The 15,037-nt window shown below is 41.9% G+C and overlaps 1 protein-coding gene and 1 long non-coding RNA gene across 10 annotated transcripts; one reads left to right on the forward strand and one right to left on the reverse strand.

The window, feature by feature from the left end:
* The first annotated feature begins 981 nt into the window (after positions 1-981).
* Positions 982-12,324, forward strand: hnrnpc (heterogeneous nuclear ribonucleoprotein C). Of its 9 annotated transcripts, none has more exons than XM_071378935.1 (12): positions 1,004-1,136; positions 1,284-1,357; positions 3,315-3,348; positions 6,871-6,924; positions 7,381-7,500; positions 8,487-8,614; positions 8,797-8,869; positions 9,034-9,081; positions 9,170-9,372; positions 10,525-10,638; positions 10,766-10,917; positions 11,184-12,324. In XM_071378935.1, exons 4-12 carry the CDS (start codon positions 6,920-6,922, stop codon positions 11,265-11,267), a joined length of 927 nt encoding a protein of 308 aa, XP_071235036.1. In that variant the 5' UTR covers positions 1,004-1,136; positions 1,284-1,357; positions 3,315-3,348; positions 6,871-6,919; the 3' UTR covers positions 11,268-12,324. The 9 variants fall into 9 exon arrangements, with proteins under 9 accessions (XP_071235035.1, XP_071235033.1, XP_071235041.1 ...); XM_071378936.1 differs by having other exon boundaries at positions 1,302-1,357; XM_071378932.1 differs by lacking the exon at positions 1,284-1,357 and having other exon boundaries at positions 985-1,136.
* On the reverse strand, positions 1,017-4,007 carry LOC139561694 (uncharacterized). Its single transcript, XR_011672195.1, has 2 exons — positions 2,789-4,007; positions 1,017-2,236 (listed from the first exon to the last, which is right to left on the reverse strand). It is a non-coding gene; the product is annotated as an uncharacterized lncRNA (long non-coding RNA).
* Positions 12,325-15,037: the final 2,713 nt, after the last annotated feature.

Genomic DNA, 15,037 nt, shown 5'->3' on the forward strand with positions numbered 1-15,037 from the left:
CATGAACTGAAATAAAAGATCTCACAAATGTTCCATACGCACAAAAAGCTTATTTCTCTCCAATTTTGTGCACAGATTTGTTTACATTCCTGTTAGTGAGCATTTCTCCTTTGCCAAGATAATCCATCCACCTGACAGGTGTGGTATATCAACAACCTTATTAAACTGCATGATCATTACACAAGTGCACCTTGCGCTGGGGACAATAAAAGGCCACTCTAAAATGTGCACTTTTGTCACACAACACAATGCCACAGATGTCTCAAGTCTTGAGGGAGCGTGCAATTGGCATGCTGACTGCAGGAATGTCCACCAGAGCTATTGCCAGAAAATTGAATGTTAATTTATCTACCATAAGCCCCCTCCAACGTCATTTTTGAGAAGTTGGCAGTACGTCCCACCGACCTCACAACCGCATACCACGTGTAACCACACCAGCCCAGGATCCACATTCGCCTTCTTCACCAGTGGGATCGTCTGAGACCAGCCAACAGGGACAGCTGATGAAACTGAGTATTTATTTTTGTAAAAAAGCACTTTTGTTGGGAAAAACTCATTCTGATTGGCTGGGCCTGGCTCCCCAGCGGGTGGGCCTGGCTCTCCAGTGGGTGGGCCTATGCCTTCCCAGCCCTACCCATGGCTGTGCTTCTGCTCTGCTGTGAAATCCATGGATTAGGGCCTAATTCATTAATTTCAATTGACTGATTTCTTTATATGAGCTGTAATTCAGTAAAATAGTTAAACTGTTGTATGTTGCGTTTATATTTTTGTTCAGTATATATGTGTTATTTTGTAGTGGAGGCTATTGTTGCACTTCTATGCATGTGTGCATTGTTTCAGTCAGATGGTAGTCTACTGTTCAAAGATGGAATGTGAAGGCGCCTCTTAGGCGGGGCTTAGTGATATATCAACCAATTCCCGAAGAGATTTAAGTCACGTTCTCCTGAGTAGATCCAATAAGATACCAGTATTCCGGATAAGGAGTGAACATACTGCTATGCGTAGCCACAGCGCCATTTCGTGTTAACTGGTTCAAGGTACAGTACAATCAGCCTACTGAATTGGAAACGGATCATATAAGACACCAACCAACACAACGTCGAAATTGCACTCATTTTTCAATAATTGAGCTCCTGGTGAGTATTTTGAATCGAGAACATTTTTCAGAATTTTTCTTTTTTCTTTTTTTTTTTACTTTGAGCTGATCTCTTTCGGACTTTTTATTTTTTGTTTTTAATGGATTTTTCTAACTGCATTCTCTGAATTTGTGTTGGCTTTTAAAGGCGTGCATTTTGTTGCAGCGACGGGTGGAAAACAGGCTGCGCGTGACTAGTATTGGTTAGCTCTCTACACAGCGGTAATTTTTTTTGCTTTACTTTTCGAATTAGGACTTTTGAACCTTCATTTTTCCAAGTTTACCATAAGAGCATTTTGTGTGTTTTATGGTAATATTTTTATGTGAAGAAAGATCGAAGGTTGTTTCCAATCTGACTGGACAAATGATTAGGCCTAGTAGTATGTGGTCAACATCATGGTCGTCTTTTCCCCTCCCAGGAATGACGTTTTTAAAAGGGTTTTTATACTGTTCAACCTTTTCATTTTAAGACCCTGTAACATGAATTTCGGTTGTTGAAGTTGACTGCTCAGAAATATTTCCAACGTTTTCTTTTTGGCTTTCTTATTTTTGAGGTTCGCAACAGTGCTCGCTGCATTAGCCCTATTTCTCGAAACAATGACGTAATTTCTGAGGCATTATCTTTTTTCACTATGAAGAGTGAAAGTGGGCGTTCGTTTGCACTGGAATACACACAATACGGTGTATTGTGTAAGCAAAGACATTTGTTAAATCGAGAAATAGACTACCCTGGCATTGCATTTTGTGATATGAATAATTAAAATATTGTGCAGAATGAGATTTCATGCATCCATAATTTGTGCTTTTATTGAACATTATTCAAATGTGTAGCCTGTTGAAATAGTTGTGGTCAGACTTCTATGTGATCAACGTCCATTAGGCCTACTAGAGCTGATCGGTGAACAAAGCTTCTTATGTAGGAAATCTCCTGTGCTTAAGGCAGTGTTGGTATGCATTGATGATGTGAAGATGCACTGTTACTATGAACATTTCAGGGAGTTGATTTTGCACCAGTGGATACAGTTTTTTATTTGTTGTTGATCACCTCATCTCTGAAGGCCTTACCCAGACCTTTTTATTTACAAGCCCTAACTAGTAGACCTACTTTAGCCCTAACTAGTAGACCTACTTTAGCCCTAACTAGTAGACCTACTTTAGCCCTAACTAGTAGACCTACTTTAGCCCTAACTAGTAGACCTACTTTAGCCCTAACTAGTAGACCTACTTTAGCCCTAACTAGTAGACCTACTTTAGCCCTAACTAGTAGACCTACTTTAGCCCTAACTAGTAGACCTACTTTAGCCCTAACTAGTAGACCTACTTTAGCCCTAACTAGTAGACCTACTTTAGCCCTAACTAGTAGACCTACTTTAGCCCTAACTAGTAGACCTACTTTAGCCCTAACTAGTAGACCTACTTTAGCCCTAACTAGTAGACCTACTTTAGCCCTAACTAGTAGACCTACTTTAGCCCTAACTAGTAGACCTACTTTAGCCCTAACTAGTAGACCTACTTTAGCCCTAACTAGTAGACCTACTTTAGCCCTAACTAGTAGACCTACTTTAGCCCTAACTAGTAGACCTACTTTAGCCCTAACTAGTAGACCTACTTTAGCCCTAACTAGTAGACCTACTTTAGCCCTAACTAGTAGACCTACTTTAGCCCTAACTAGTAGACCTACCGGTTGTGTCCCAATTCCCTCAAATGGCTTCCTTCCCTTCACGACAGACAACTGACTAGTTGGACTGAATAGTTTTTTTTCATCGTTTTAATCAAGTCCTGCTGGTCTGGGCCCACATTCACAAAGCGTCTCTGACTAGTGGTGGTCTAGGATCAGGTCCCCCCCCTCCCATCCAGTCATCGTCATTTAAAACTGATCCTAGATCAGCACAGCTACTCTGAGATGCTTTGTGAATACAGGGCCAGAAGTCTTGAAGGAAAGGAATATGTGTCTAACGTGGTCTTGGCACAGTTTAAGAGATGTGCACCTGACCCCACACCACATTATGTACAGATGGTTACCACTTAGCCTATACATGTATTTGGCCACTAACACAATCACAATGATTTGTTTCTAAATCTTATATCATTAGCATAGTTAGTAGCCTCTGATTATGGGTTCAGTTCAACATTACAGGTGTTCTCTTCTAATTTAAATTTTTTTGTTTCCCTTTTTTAGTTTTTGAGGCATCTTTTTTGAGCAGCGACAAATCGTAAGTTGGTCTCCTGTTTTTTTTCCACCTCCACGTTGACATCGATTTTGAATCTAGTTTAGTTTTTTCTTTCTGCCTTTGTGAAGTAGCCTTTTTTTCTCCTTTTGGAAATCCCTAAAGCAAGTAGTTTTCTGCTGCTTTTGTGTTGTGATAGCCTATCACTACTGTCCATTTTGTTTTTGTAGTTTTGAGTAGCCTAGTAGTTTGCATTTCACATTGAACCCCTACTTTCCCACTTGTTTTTCTTGATTTAAAAAAAGAACAAATTGGTCACCTTCAGAAAGTATTCACAGCTCTTGACTTTTTCCATATTTTGTTGTTACACAACCTGAATTTAAAATGAGATTATTAAAAAAATATATATATAAATCATTGGCCCACATAATGCCCCATAATGTCATTGGGATTATTTGTAATGGAATTTTTATATATTTAATCAAATGAAAAGCTGAAATGTATTCAACCCCATTGTTATGGTAAACCTAAATAAGTTCAGGAGTAAAAATGTACTGACTGTGTGCAATAATAGTGTTCTACATTATTTTGGATGATTATCTCCCCTCTGTACCCCACACAAACAATTATCTGTAAGGTCCCTCAGTCAAGCAGTGAATTTCAAACGGATTCAACCACAAAGATTAGGGGTTTTCCAATGCCTCGCAAAGAAAGATAAAAATAAATAAAACAGACATTGAATATCCCTTTGAGAATGGTGAAGTTAATAATTACACTTTGGATGGTGTATCAATACACACAGTCACTACAAAGATACAGACGTCCTTCCTAACTCAGTTTCCAAAGAGGAAGGAAACCGCTCAGGGATTTGCTAATGGTGACTTTAAAAGAGTTACATAATTTAATGGCTGTGATAGTAGAATGGATCAACAACATTGTAGTTACTCCACAACACCAACCTAATTGACGGAGTGAAAAGAAGGAATCGTGTACTCATTTTTTTTTTTAAATGCATCCAGGCAAGATCCTAGAGGAAAACCTGGTTTAGTCTGCTTTCAATCAGACACTGGGAAATGAATTAACCTTTCAATAGGACAATAACCTAAAACGCAAGGCCAAATCTGCACTGGAGTTGTTTACCAAGAAGACAGTGGCCAATTTACAGTTTTTAAATAGATTTAAGTCAAAATGAATGGCAAGACCTGAAAATGGTTGGAGCTTAATGAATAATGGTCAAATGTTGCCCAATCTTAGACTTACCCAGAAAGACACAGCTGTAGTCACTGCTAAAGGTGCTTCTACAAAGTTTTGACTCCGGGTTGACAATACTTATGTAAATGAGATATCAATTAAGAAAACATGTCTAAAAACATGTTATCACTTTGTCATTATGTTGTGTGTAGATGGATGAGAATATTTGATTTTGAATTCAGGCTGTAACACAACATGTGTAATACATTTAAGTCATTTAGCAGAAGCTCTTATCCAGAGCGACTTACAAATTGGTGCATTCACCTTATGATATCCAGTGGAACAACCACTTTACAATAGTGCATCTAACTCTTTTAAGAGGGGGGGGGAGGGGGTTAGAAGGATTACTTTATCCTATCCTAGGTATTCCTTAAAGAGGTGGGGTTTCAGGTGTCTCCAGAAGGTGGTGATTGACTCCGCTGACCTAATAAGTATGAATACTTTCTGAAGGCACTGTAACTGACAAAATCGGTGACGGGTAACCATCGAAGGGGCTGCTGAGAAACTGGATCCCCCAACTTACCAGGAGTTGAGAAATACTGACCTAACTACTTACTTGTTAACTGGAGATGTTGGCATACGTGACAAATGTTGAAGCACAACACACACACACACACACACACACACCAATGAAAGCCTTGAATATAAACCTAAACTGTTCTGCGCTCTTAAACAATTCCACATGTGGTGTGTCTTTTCACCTCTTGTAAAAAAATATCTAAATGGGAAGTGAAGGGAACTATGAGTCTGACTGCATTATAGTATCACCAATAAGGCTAGGGACCTCACGATACGATATCACCATACAGGTGCCAATAAGTTATGTATGGGGATTTTTTTCTTCTCACGATTCGGTTTGCGATTTAAATGCTGGGATTTTATGGAAAAATAGCGTAGTTTTGGTACAGCCAACTAGCACAAATTATATTGCAATATTGTCAAAAATAATGTTCTGATATGTAACAGTTGATTCCCCCCCCCCCAATATCACAACCAACAACGTGTAGTACCACCTTTCAGTTTGGAATCAACCAGACTAGGGCCATGTCCCAATTATCTCTTCCTCTTGAAAGGAAATGACTCAAATAATAAATGTTGTGGAACTCTCACTGGCCTATGCCTTTGCCAATACAATGCTTTATATATTTGTGGGGAACAACGGCACACTTCAGGAGAAAGGAGAGATTATTGGGACTCTAGGATTATGTCCCTCTCCAGCCCATAATAGTCACAGCTGTGCGTGTTATATCACCTCTTATTAGGGCCACATGACCTGCCTGCGTTCTCCCCTCATCGACGCTGGTAGATACTAACCCAGCCTTGTCAACTGGCCAGACGTGACAACACATCCTAGCCAAAATCACTAACTGAAAAGTGCATTAAGCTTTTGGATAGACACCCAGACCCAACACTGCAGTCTAATCTGAAATGTGTGTGTCCACCGTACAGAGAACGCTGTGGAGCCTTCTATTTTTATCATTATGAAAGTGGACACAAGCCACGAGGGGCTCTGCTTTGGGATTTACAAAGACAGACATTTGAGAATGTCCTCCCCACACCACTAATAACATATCCCTTGGCTATGTCCCAAATGACACCCTATATGTTCCCTGTAAAGTGCACTACGTTTGACCGTAGCCCTATGGGCCCTGGTTAGAAGACATGCACTATATAGGGTATAGGGTGCTAATTGGGACTCTGTTTCGATTTACCACAAAAATGCCTAATGATGAAAGCCAGTGACTTAAATCACTTCCTATTAATGTAGTTCACAGCCATTTATGAGAAGTCCTGCGTCAAGAGTACATGTGGTAGCTAATATACTATTGGATGTATCCCAAATAGCAGTCTATTCTCAAGTTCACTACTTTTGACTGGAGCCATCTGAGCCCCTATGGTGTGTTATGTATGGTATAGGGTGGCATGGGATGCAGTCATTCTATTATTTAGCGTCTCTGATGTTATCATGCCAGCCGTGGATCATATTGTTTGTGTATCTAATGACTGCAGTATGCTCAGGTACTTTGTCATGCTAAGTCTTGTTTGTTATGATAATACTATTTGTCCAACAGGTTTTTGGGGGTGCTACTTCTTCCTTTACCGCCACAACTTTTGTTTTTTATGCGTGTGGTATATTTTTTCCCCTCAAGTACCTCATGAGGGCAGCACTGATCCAAAAACAAGAAATACTGAACTTCTGGAGACTTTTCTCATTCTAGAGACATCGCCCCCTCCCTGTAGATGCAATACATCTCCCACAATGCATTGCTGAGCTCCGGCTCGGATGACCAATAATGACACTCTTCTCTCCAACAGAAACAGGTAGGCAGGCAGGCAGACCACGACCGTCCAGGGTACAGGCAATATGGAGTGAGTTCTGGCTATTTCAACCCTGCCTATATGTTCTATAGATATAGGAACAGAAGGCTTTAAACCCTGAAGTCTGTGCAAAATGGCTGTTGACAAATGTGTATGTGACAATGACAACCCCCACCTTCCTGTGAACAAAATAATTACATTAGATTATAGGCACATGAAAGTCCACCTATACAATCACCATATACTGTGAGCCATCACCCAAAATGACCTACATACACAATGAAGGGGATGCTTGTTTTAAACAACTGTGTGTGTCTGTGTATACACACACACACACACACACACTGAAATCAGGTCCAGTTTATGTTGAAAAGCATCCCCAAACAGGCACACGGTCACAGACACGCATATCCACACACTCAGCTTATATATATCTCTCTCTCTCCTCTGTTTCCCCGCTCTTCTCCTTTCATCCCCTTCTCATAAACAACGGTGTCCCACCACCAGTAGCTTGATGGCTGGCAACGTTACCAACAAGACGGACCCTCGCTCCCTCAACTCCCGGGTCTTCATCGGGAACCTCAACACTCTCCTGGTCACCAAGGCAGACGTGGAGGCCATCTTCAGGTCGGGAGCATGGACAGTACTATGCAGGGTTGCACAATTCCAGTAACTTTCTCTAAAATTCCCCTTTTTTATATATATATATATTACTGAACAAAAATATAAATGCAACATGAAACATTTTCAGAGATTTTACTGAGTTACAGTTCATATAAGGAAATCAGTCAATATAAATAAATTCATTAGGCCCTAATCTATGGATTTTAGATGACTGTGCAGCCATAGGCCCACCCACTTGGCAGCCAGGCCCACCCACTGGGGAGCCAGGCCCAGGCAATCAGAATGATTTATTTTTTTCCCACAAAGAGCTTTTATTACAGACAGAAATTCTCTAAAATGACGTTAGAGGCAGCTTATGGTAGAGAAATTAACATTCAATTCTTTGGCAACGGCTCTGGTAGACATTCCTGCAGTCGGCATGCCAATTGCACGCTACGTCAACGGCATAGTGTTGTGACAACTGCACATTTTAGAGTGGCCTTTTATTGTCCCCAGCACAAGGTGCACCTGCGTAATGATCATGCTGTTATACAGCTTCTTGATATGTCACACCTGTCAGGTGGATGGATTATCTTGGCAAGGTAGAAATGCTCACTAGCAGGGATGTAAACAAATTTGTGCAAAACATTTTGAGAGAAATAAGCTTTTGTGCGTATGGAAAATGTATGGTATATTTTATTTCAGCTCACATGAGACCAACACTTGTTGTTGCGTTTTATATTTTTGTTCAGTGTATATAATTTTTTATTCTGGTTGGAACATTTTCCAGAATCAGGAGGGAATAAGCAGGAAATCCGCAATCGTCTAATCACGATTACTGGAAAACTTTGAAAGTTACCGGAATTTCGCAAGCCTAGTACTATGGCTAATCTCTGCTCCCACCTCTCCAGCCCCTGTGTACATGTTTCTATGGAGGGGTTGGGATGAAGCAGAAGACAAGCTTCCATTAGTTGTACATTGGGCAATAACGAAACCTTCTTTATCTTCAGCAAGTACGGCAAGATAGTGGGCTGCTCCGTGCACAAGGGGTTCGCCTTTGTCCAGTACGCCAACGAGAGGAATGCCCGGGCCGCCGTAGGGGGCGAGGATGGGAGGATGATCGTAGGACAGGTGCTGGGTAAGAACCTGGGCCGCGTTTTCTGCTCCTTCCCGTTACCTCCAATAGGTTTCCCCTCTTCTGAAGGCATAGTATATGTAGATGTGGTCATTTGGATATGACGCCCCGTCTTGATTAAACGTTCTAATTTTCCTTCTTTCTATGCTCTTTGTCCGTCCGTCCCCCCCCTCTCTCTCTCTCAGACATTAACCTTGCTTGTGAACCGAAGCATCAGAGATTGAAGACTGTGAAGCGCTCTGCAGGAGATATGTACAGGTGTGAATTTAAATGAGATCTTTACCAAGTGCTCCAGTCAATCCTCTTTGTATAAAAATATATACATGTAAATGTTGAACTATGCAATCTACTGTTCCAACTGTGCTGTCTCACTCTGTCTCTTTTGTTTCTCTCTCTCCCTTTCTTTTTGCTTTCTTCCTCAGTTCTTCATTTGACTTGGAATATGACTTCCAGAGAGATTACTATGACCGGTGAGTCTTCCTTTCTCGGTTGCCACTCCCTGTACTGACAAAGGGATAAAGAATGATGTTTTTTTTGCTGTTTGTTTTGCTGTTGTAGGATGTACCCGTACCAGTCCCGCGTGCCCCCTCCGCCTCCTCCCCCCCTGTCCCGTGCGGTGATCCCCTCCAAGCGGCCCCGGGTCAGTTTGAGTGGAGGCGGTGGAGGAAGAGGAGGTGGAGGAGCAGGGGGCAGCCGACGCACCAAGACCAACTTCTCATCCTCCAGGAGCAGCCAGAGCAGGGTCTCCACCTCACGCAACAGTCAGTACCACACACACACACATGGAATTACAGATGCTTTTGACACTTCCCACAGTGACGATATACACTGAGTATACCAGACATCACGAACACCCTCCTAATATTGAGTTGCACCCCCCCCCCCCCTTTGCACTCAGAACAGCATCAATTTGTCAGGGCATGGACTTTACGTTGAACGTTGAAAAGCGTTCTACAGGGATGCTGGCCCGTGTTTATTCCAATGCTTCCCACAGTTGTCAAGTTGGCTGAATGTCCTTTGGTGGGTAGACCATTCTTGATACACACGGGGAAACTATTGAGCATGAAAAACCCAGCAGAGTTGCAGTTTGACACAAACCGTTGCGCCTGGCACATGCTATCATACCCTGTTTAAAGGCACCCAAATATTTTGTCTTGCTCATTCACCCTCTGAATGGCACACATACACAATCCATGTCTCAAGGTTTAAAAGTCCTTCTTTAACCTGTCTCCTCCCCTTCATCTACACTGATTGAAGTGGATTTAACAAGTGACATCAATAAGGGATCATAGCTTTCACCTGGTCAGTCTATGGCATGGAAAGAGCAGGTGTTCCTAATGTAGTTTATACTCTTGAGTATATGATAATATTTGCAATTTTTGCAGATTCTTTAATCCAAAGCGACTTACTCATGCTTGCATGTGTATTTACATATAGGTGGTCCTGTGAATCAAACCCACAATGCTGGGATATTTACGTATGGGTGGTCCTGTGAATCAAACCCACAATGCTGGGATATTTACGTATGGGTGGTCCCGTGAATCAAACCCACAATGCTGGGATATTTACGTATGGGTGGTCCCGTGAATCAAACCCACAATGCTGGTATATTTACGTATGGGTGGTCCTGTGAATCAAACCCACAATGCTGGGATATTTACGTATGGGTGGTCCTGTGAATCAAACCCACAATGCTGGGATATTTACGTATGGGTGGTGCCGTGAATCAAACCCACAATGCTGGTATTGCAAGCTCCACTACACACAATATAACCACACACTTACTAACTCTGAATTGACTCTGGTCATTTACCGTGTAGACACATGAATCCATGTTCATTATATGGAAGTGAAATCCATACCTACTGTTAATGTATGCCTCTGACTCTTTCTATCCCCTCTCTCTAACCCAGTGAAGGCAGACGACCTGCAGACCATCAAGAGAGAGCTGACCCAAATCAAACACAAGGTGGACTACCTGCTGGAGAGTCTGGAACGCATGGAGAAGGACCACACCAAGAAGTTAGGTAGGACGGGACAGACACTAGTGAGGAAGTACACTTTGTTGCCCACTGCATTTTCAAACATTAGGTATGAAACAACACATTTTTGTTTATCAATAAACCTCTCCCTCCCATCCCCCTCACTCTCCAGACATGAAGAGTAGTGGGAAGCCGGAACTCGGGGAGGTGTCTCCTCTCCACTGCGGAGGAAAGAAGGAGGAGAGCTTGAAGAGGGAGAGGGAGAGCCAGCTGCTCAATGACTCAGAAGAGGAGGAGGGAGACCTACTGGAGGAGGAGGAGGAGGTGAGCGTGGGATTAGAGAGCGGAGCAAACTGAGGGGGCGGAGATTTAGGAGAGGCGAGATCAGTACTTGAGGGGACACTTGAGAGGGAAAGGAGCGGAATAGAAAAGAGTTTGAGGTGTAGTGTCTGCATCCCAAATGGCATCCTTATTTCCTATATAGTGCGCTAATTATGACTAGGTCCTGGTAGAAAGTAGTGCACTATATAGGGAATAGGGTGACATTTTGGGAATCTATCTAAAATCAGGTTATTGAATGTTCTCTGTAGGTGAAGAGTCGAGGAAGGGAAGATGACGATGAAGAGGAGGAAGGTGAGGATGATGGAGATAGCGCCAACGGAGACGACTCTTAAACACCGCAAGATTGTCTGTTCGCACGCACACACATACATACAGGCACACACACACACACACACACTCCCTGACATACACAAAAGGAAATGTGTATAATTACATAGCAACACACATGCAGTACATGGACAGCTGTTCCTACTGAACTCAGTATTCATATGGACATTTACACTATATACTGTACCATTCTGAACGTGTGCTCACCTACACTTTCAGTAACACTCTACCAGTAATGTCAAGCAAATATCTGTATTTTCTTCTCTTTGGATTTCTCTCCGATGTATTAGTTTGTAGCCTCATACGGCCATCCTGAACTCTTCATTTACATTATTTGTGAATTGAAATGAAATGAGAGAGCGTGCGCAGCAGTCAGGATGGTGGACCAAGCTAATTATTTGGCCCCCGATCAAAGATTTTCTTTATGTATATCGTATGTATCTTGAAAAATAGTTTTATTCTAGTTGTACTAGTCCGGATACAGTGGATCTCAAACCTCTCCTCAGAGACCCCCAGTCGTTCCATGTTTTTGATCTATTCCACAGCTAGCACACCTGATTCAACTAATCATCAAGCTCTTGACTAGGACAATCAGGCGAGTTAGTTCAGGGCTCCACAACATTGTGAAACATCTGGGGGTCCCGAGAGGTTTTAAAACCACTGGACTGGAGGATCTTGGCACCTGCTGTGTCCACCAGCAGGTGGCACTGTGCAATGACATTTTTACACACCTAGGCTACCGTGAAATGTGGTGCTGGAGTTGGACGATTTTACAATTTACATATTATAAAAATGGAAAACAATGAAACAGACATGTATAGGAAGACTTCATGCCAGGATTGTCTAATGTATGCTATTTTCTTTGCCCTGAATGGTTTTGCTTGTTTCTTTTTTAGCTTACTTATTTGTGTCAGGAAATAGAGTTTGACTTAGTATAACCTTGAGTTCTGTAATGGACGTTATCCATGTTGGTGTGTTTGTCTCGGTTGCCGTGTGATTTCAGTTGACCATTACTTGGACTGTGCTTGTGAATTAAAAACTTCCAAGTGGGAATGCTCCAGGCCAGAATGTCTTTGAGCTGTTTGTAATCAAGATGTGTGTATGGTGCATGTTTCTGCTAATTATAGGTTAACAGATTAAAACTACTCAGGCAAATATGGCATTAACATAAGACATGGTAACTCAAAATACATGGTAAACTAGTGGTTAACTGCTTGTGTTCCCCTTCCAGGAGAATGTGTCTTGTCAGGTCCTTAATGCCCGAAATAAGCCAGAACTGCTTGCCTCAGCACTGCTCAGAATAAGCCAACCTGGTCTCAGCGGTAGAAGTAACATAGCAAATTGAAATTCTCTAAACTGATATTTGTATAATATTTTGTTACGTTTGGTGTGGCATGTAATAATTTGTGAATGTCCATCCATGTTGCATGATATGTTACAAATATTTTCTTAGCTAATTTTGACTAGGTGGCCAAAGCTAGTGTTAAGTGGCTAACATTAGCAAGGCTAGGGGTTATTGGAAGGGTTCGCTAACATGCTAAAAAGTATTAAGTAGTTGCTAATTATCTCAAATGCTACCCTGACTAGCCACCCTCCTTTTGTTTTTGCCTTATGTAACCATACCAAACGCAACATTTCATACTAATTTGAGTGTCCCGTATTTTCATTTACTATGTTACGTCTAGTCTGAGACCAGCCTGAATAAGCAGAGCTCTCTTCCAGAGGAATTCCTCAGCTATGCTGACCTTTCTGAGAATGGCACAGACATCTGAGCAGAAGTGAAGGGTTAAAACACGCAGTATCTGACACACAGTACTTATACAGGTAAAAACTTGAGTAAATGAGGGATATAAATTATATTGAAAGCAGATGCTTCCACACAGGTGTGGTTCCTGAGGTAATTAACATCCCATCATGCTTAGGGTCATAAATAAAAATGCCCAGTTGCCCATTATTCTGACTAGAAGAAAAGATCTTAGTGACTTTGAAAGATGGGTATCAAAGGGGCATAGGGAGGACTGTGTGTGTGTCTCAGCTCTCAACCGACGTGAACACTTCCCGGAGATTCTGGAGCGGTGCCCGAGTCTGCTTTCCACCATCAACAATAGACCAAATTATGGAATTTCTCATGGAAGAATGGTGTCGCATCCAATAGTTTGACATTTTTAGAATATATGCCGAGGTGCATTTAAGCTGATCTGATGGCCCAACACACTAAGACACTTTGTTGGTGTTTCCTTTATTTTGGCAGTTATCTGTTTATTGGATTATAATAATTTAAAGATAAGTTCAAATCCTTGGCGACAACATCGTTACCAGTCTCAATTGCTACCGCATATAGGTTCGGGGATAGAGCCAGCTGGTAAACCAGATTACCTTGGAGATTCTGGAGATGGTTACTGGCCACCCCTCATAGCCTGGCTTCTTCCTAGGTTCTGGCCTTTCTAGGGAGTTTTTCGTAGCCACTGTGCTTCTACACCTGCATTGCTTGCTGTTTGGGGTTTTAGGCTGGGTTTCTGTACAGCACTTTGAGATATAAGCTGATGTAAGAAGGGCTTTATAAATACATTTGATTTACTACTAGTCAACATTCAGTATCAGGTGGTTGGTTGGGAGGTAGAGATGGCAACGACTAGACAACATTCAGTATCAGGTGGTTGGTTGGGAGGTAGAGATGGCAACGACTAGACAACATTCAGTATCAGGTGGTTGGTTGGGAGGTAGAGATGGTAACCACTAGACAACATTCAGTATCAGGTGGTTGGTTGGGAGGTAGAGATGGTAACCACTAGACAACATTCAGTATCAGGTGGTTGGTTGGGAGGTGGAGAGGGCAACCACTAGAAGACATTCAGTATCAGGTGGTTGGTTGGGAGGTAGAGATGGTAACCACTAGACAACATTCAGTATCAGGTGGTTGGTTGGGAGGTGGAGATGGCAACGACTAGAAGACATTCAGTATCAGGTGGTTGGTTGGGAGGTAGAGATGGTAACCACTAGACAACATTCAGTATCAGGTGGTTGGTTGGGAGGTGGAGAGGGCAACCACTAGACAACATTCAGTATCAGGTGGTTGGTTGGGAGGTGGAGAGGGCAACCACTAGACAACATTCAGTATCAGGTGGTTGGTTGGGAGGTGGAGAGGGCAACCACTAGACAACATTCAGTATCAGGTGGTTGGTTGGGAGGTGGAGAGGGCAACCACTAGACAACATTCAGTATCAGGTGGTTGGTTGGGAGGTGGAGAGGGCAACCACTAGACAACATTCAGTATCAGGTGGTTGGTTGGGAGGAAGGAATAGTTCAATGGTATTAGGTATTTTATTAGGATCCCCATTGGCTGTTGCAAAAGCAGCAGCTACTCTTCCTGGGGTCCACACAAAACATGAAACATAATAAAGAATGATATAATACAGAACATCAATAGACAAGAACAGCTCAAAGACAGAACTACATACATATAAAAAGGCACACGTAGCCTCCATATCAATACATACACACACAAAATATCTATACATACATATCAATGCATACACACAAACTATCTATACATACATATCAATGCATACACACAAACTATCTATACATACATATCAATGCAAACACACAAACTATCTATACATACATATCAATGCATACACACAAACTATCTATACATACATATCAATGCATACACACAAACTATCTATACATACATATCAATGCATACACACAAACTATCTATACATACATATCAATGCATACACACAAACTATCTATACATACATATCAATGC

The sequence above is a fragment of the Salvelinus alpinus genome, chromosome 31 (genome assembly GCF_045679555.1).
Source record: "Salvelinus alpinus chromosome 31, SLU_Salpinus.1, whole genome shotgun sequence".
NCBI lineage: Eukaryota > Metazoa > Chordata > Actinopteri > Salmoniformes > Salmonidae > Salvelinus > Salvelinus alpinus.

Excerpts from the sequence above, each read along its gene's own strand:
- hnrnpc (XM_071378934.1), top strand. Across the intron at positions 8,870-9,033 it reads TCTGCAGGAGATATGTACAG|TTCTTCATTTGACTTGGAAT; the intron begins GTGTGAATTTAA and ends TTTCTTCCTCAG. Across the intron at positions 9,373-10,524 it reads GGTCTCCACCTCACGCAACA|TGAAGGCAGACGACCTGCAG; the intron begins GTCAGTACCACA and ends TCTCTAACCCAG.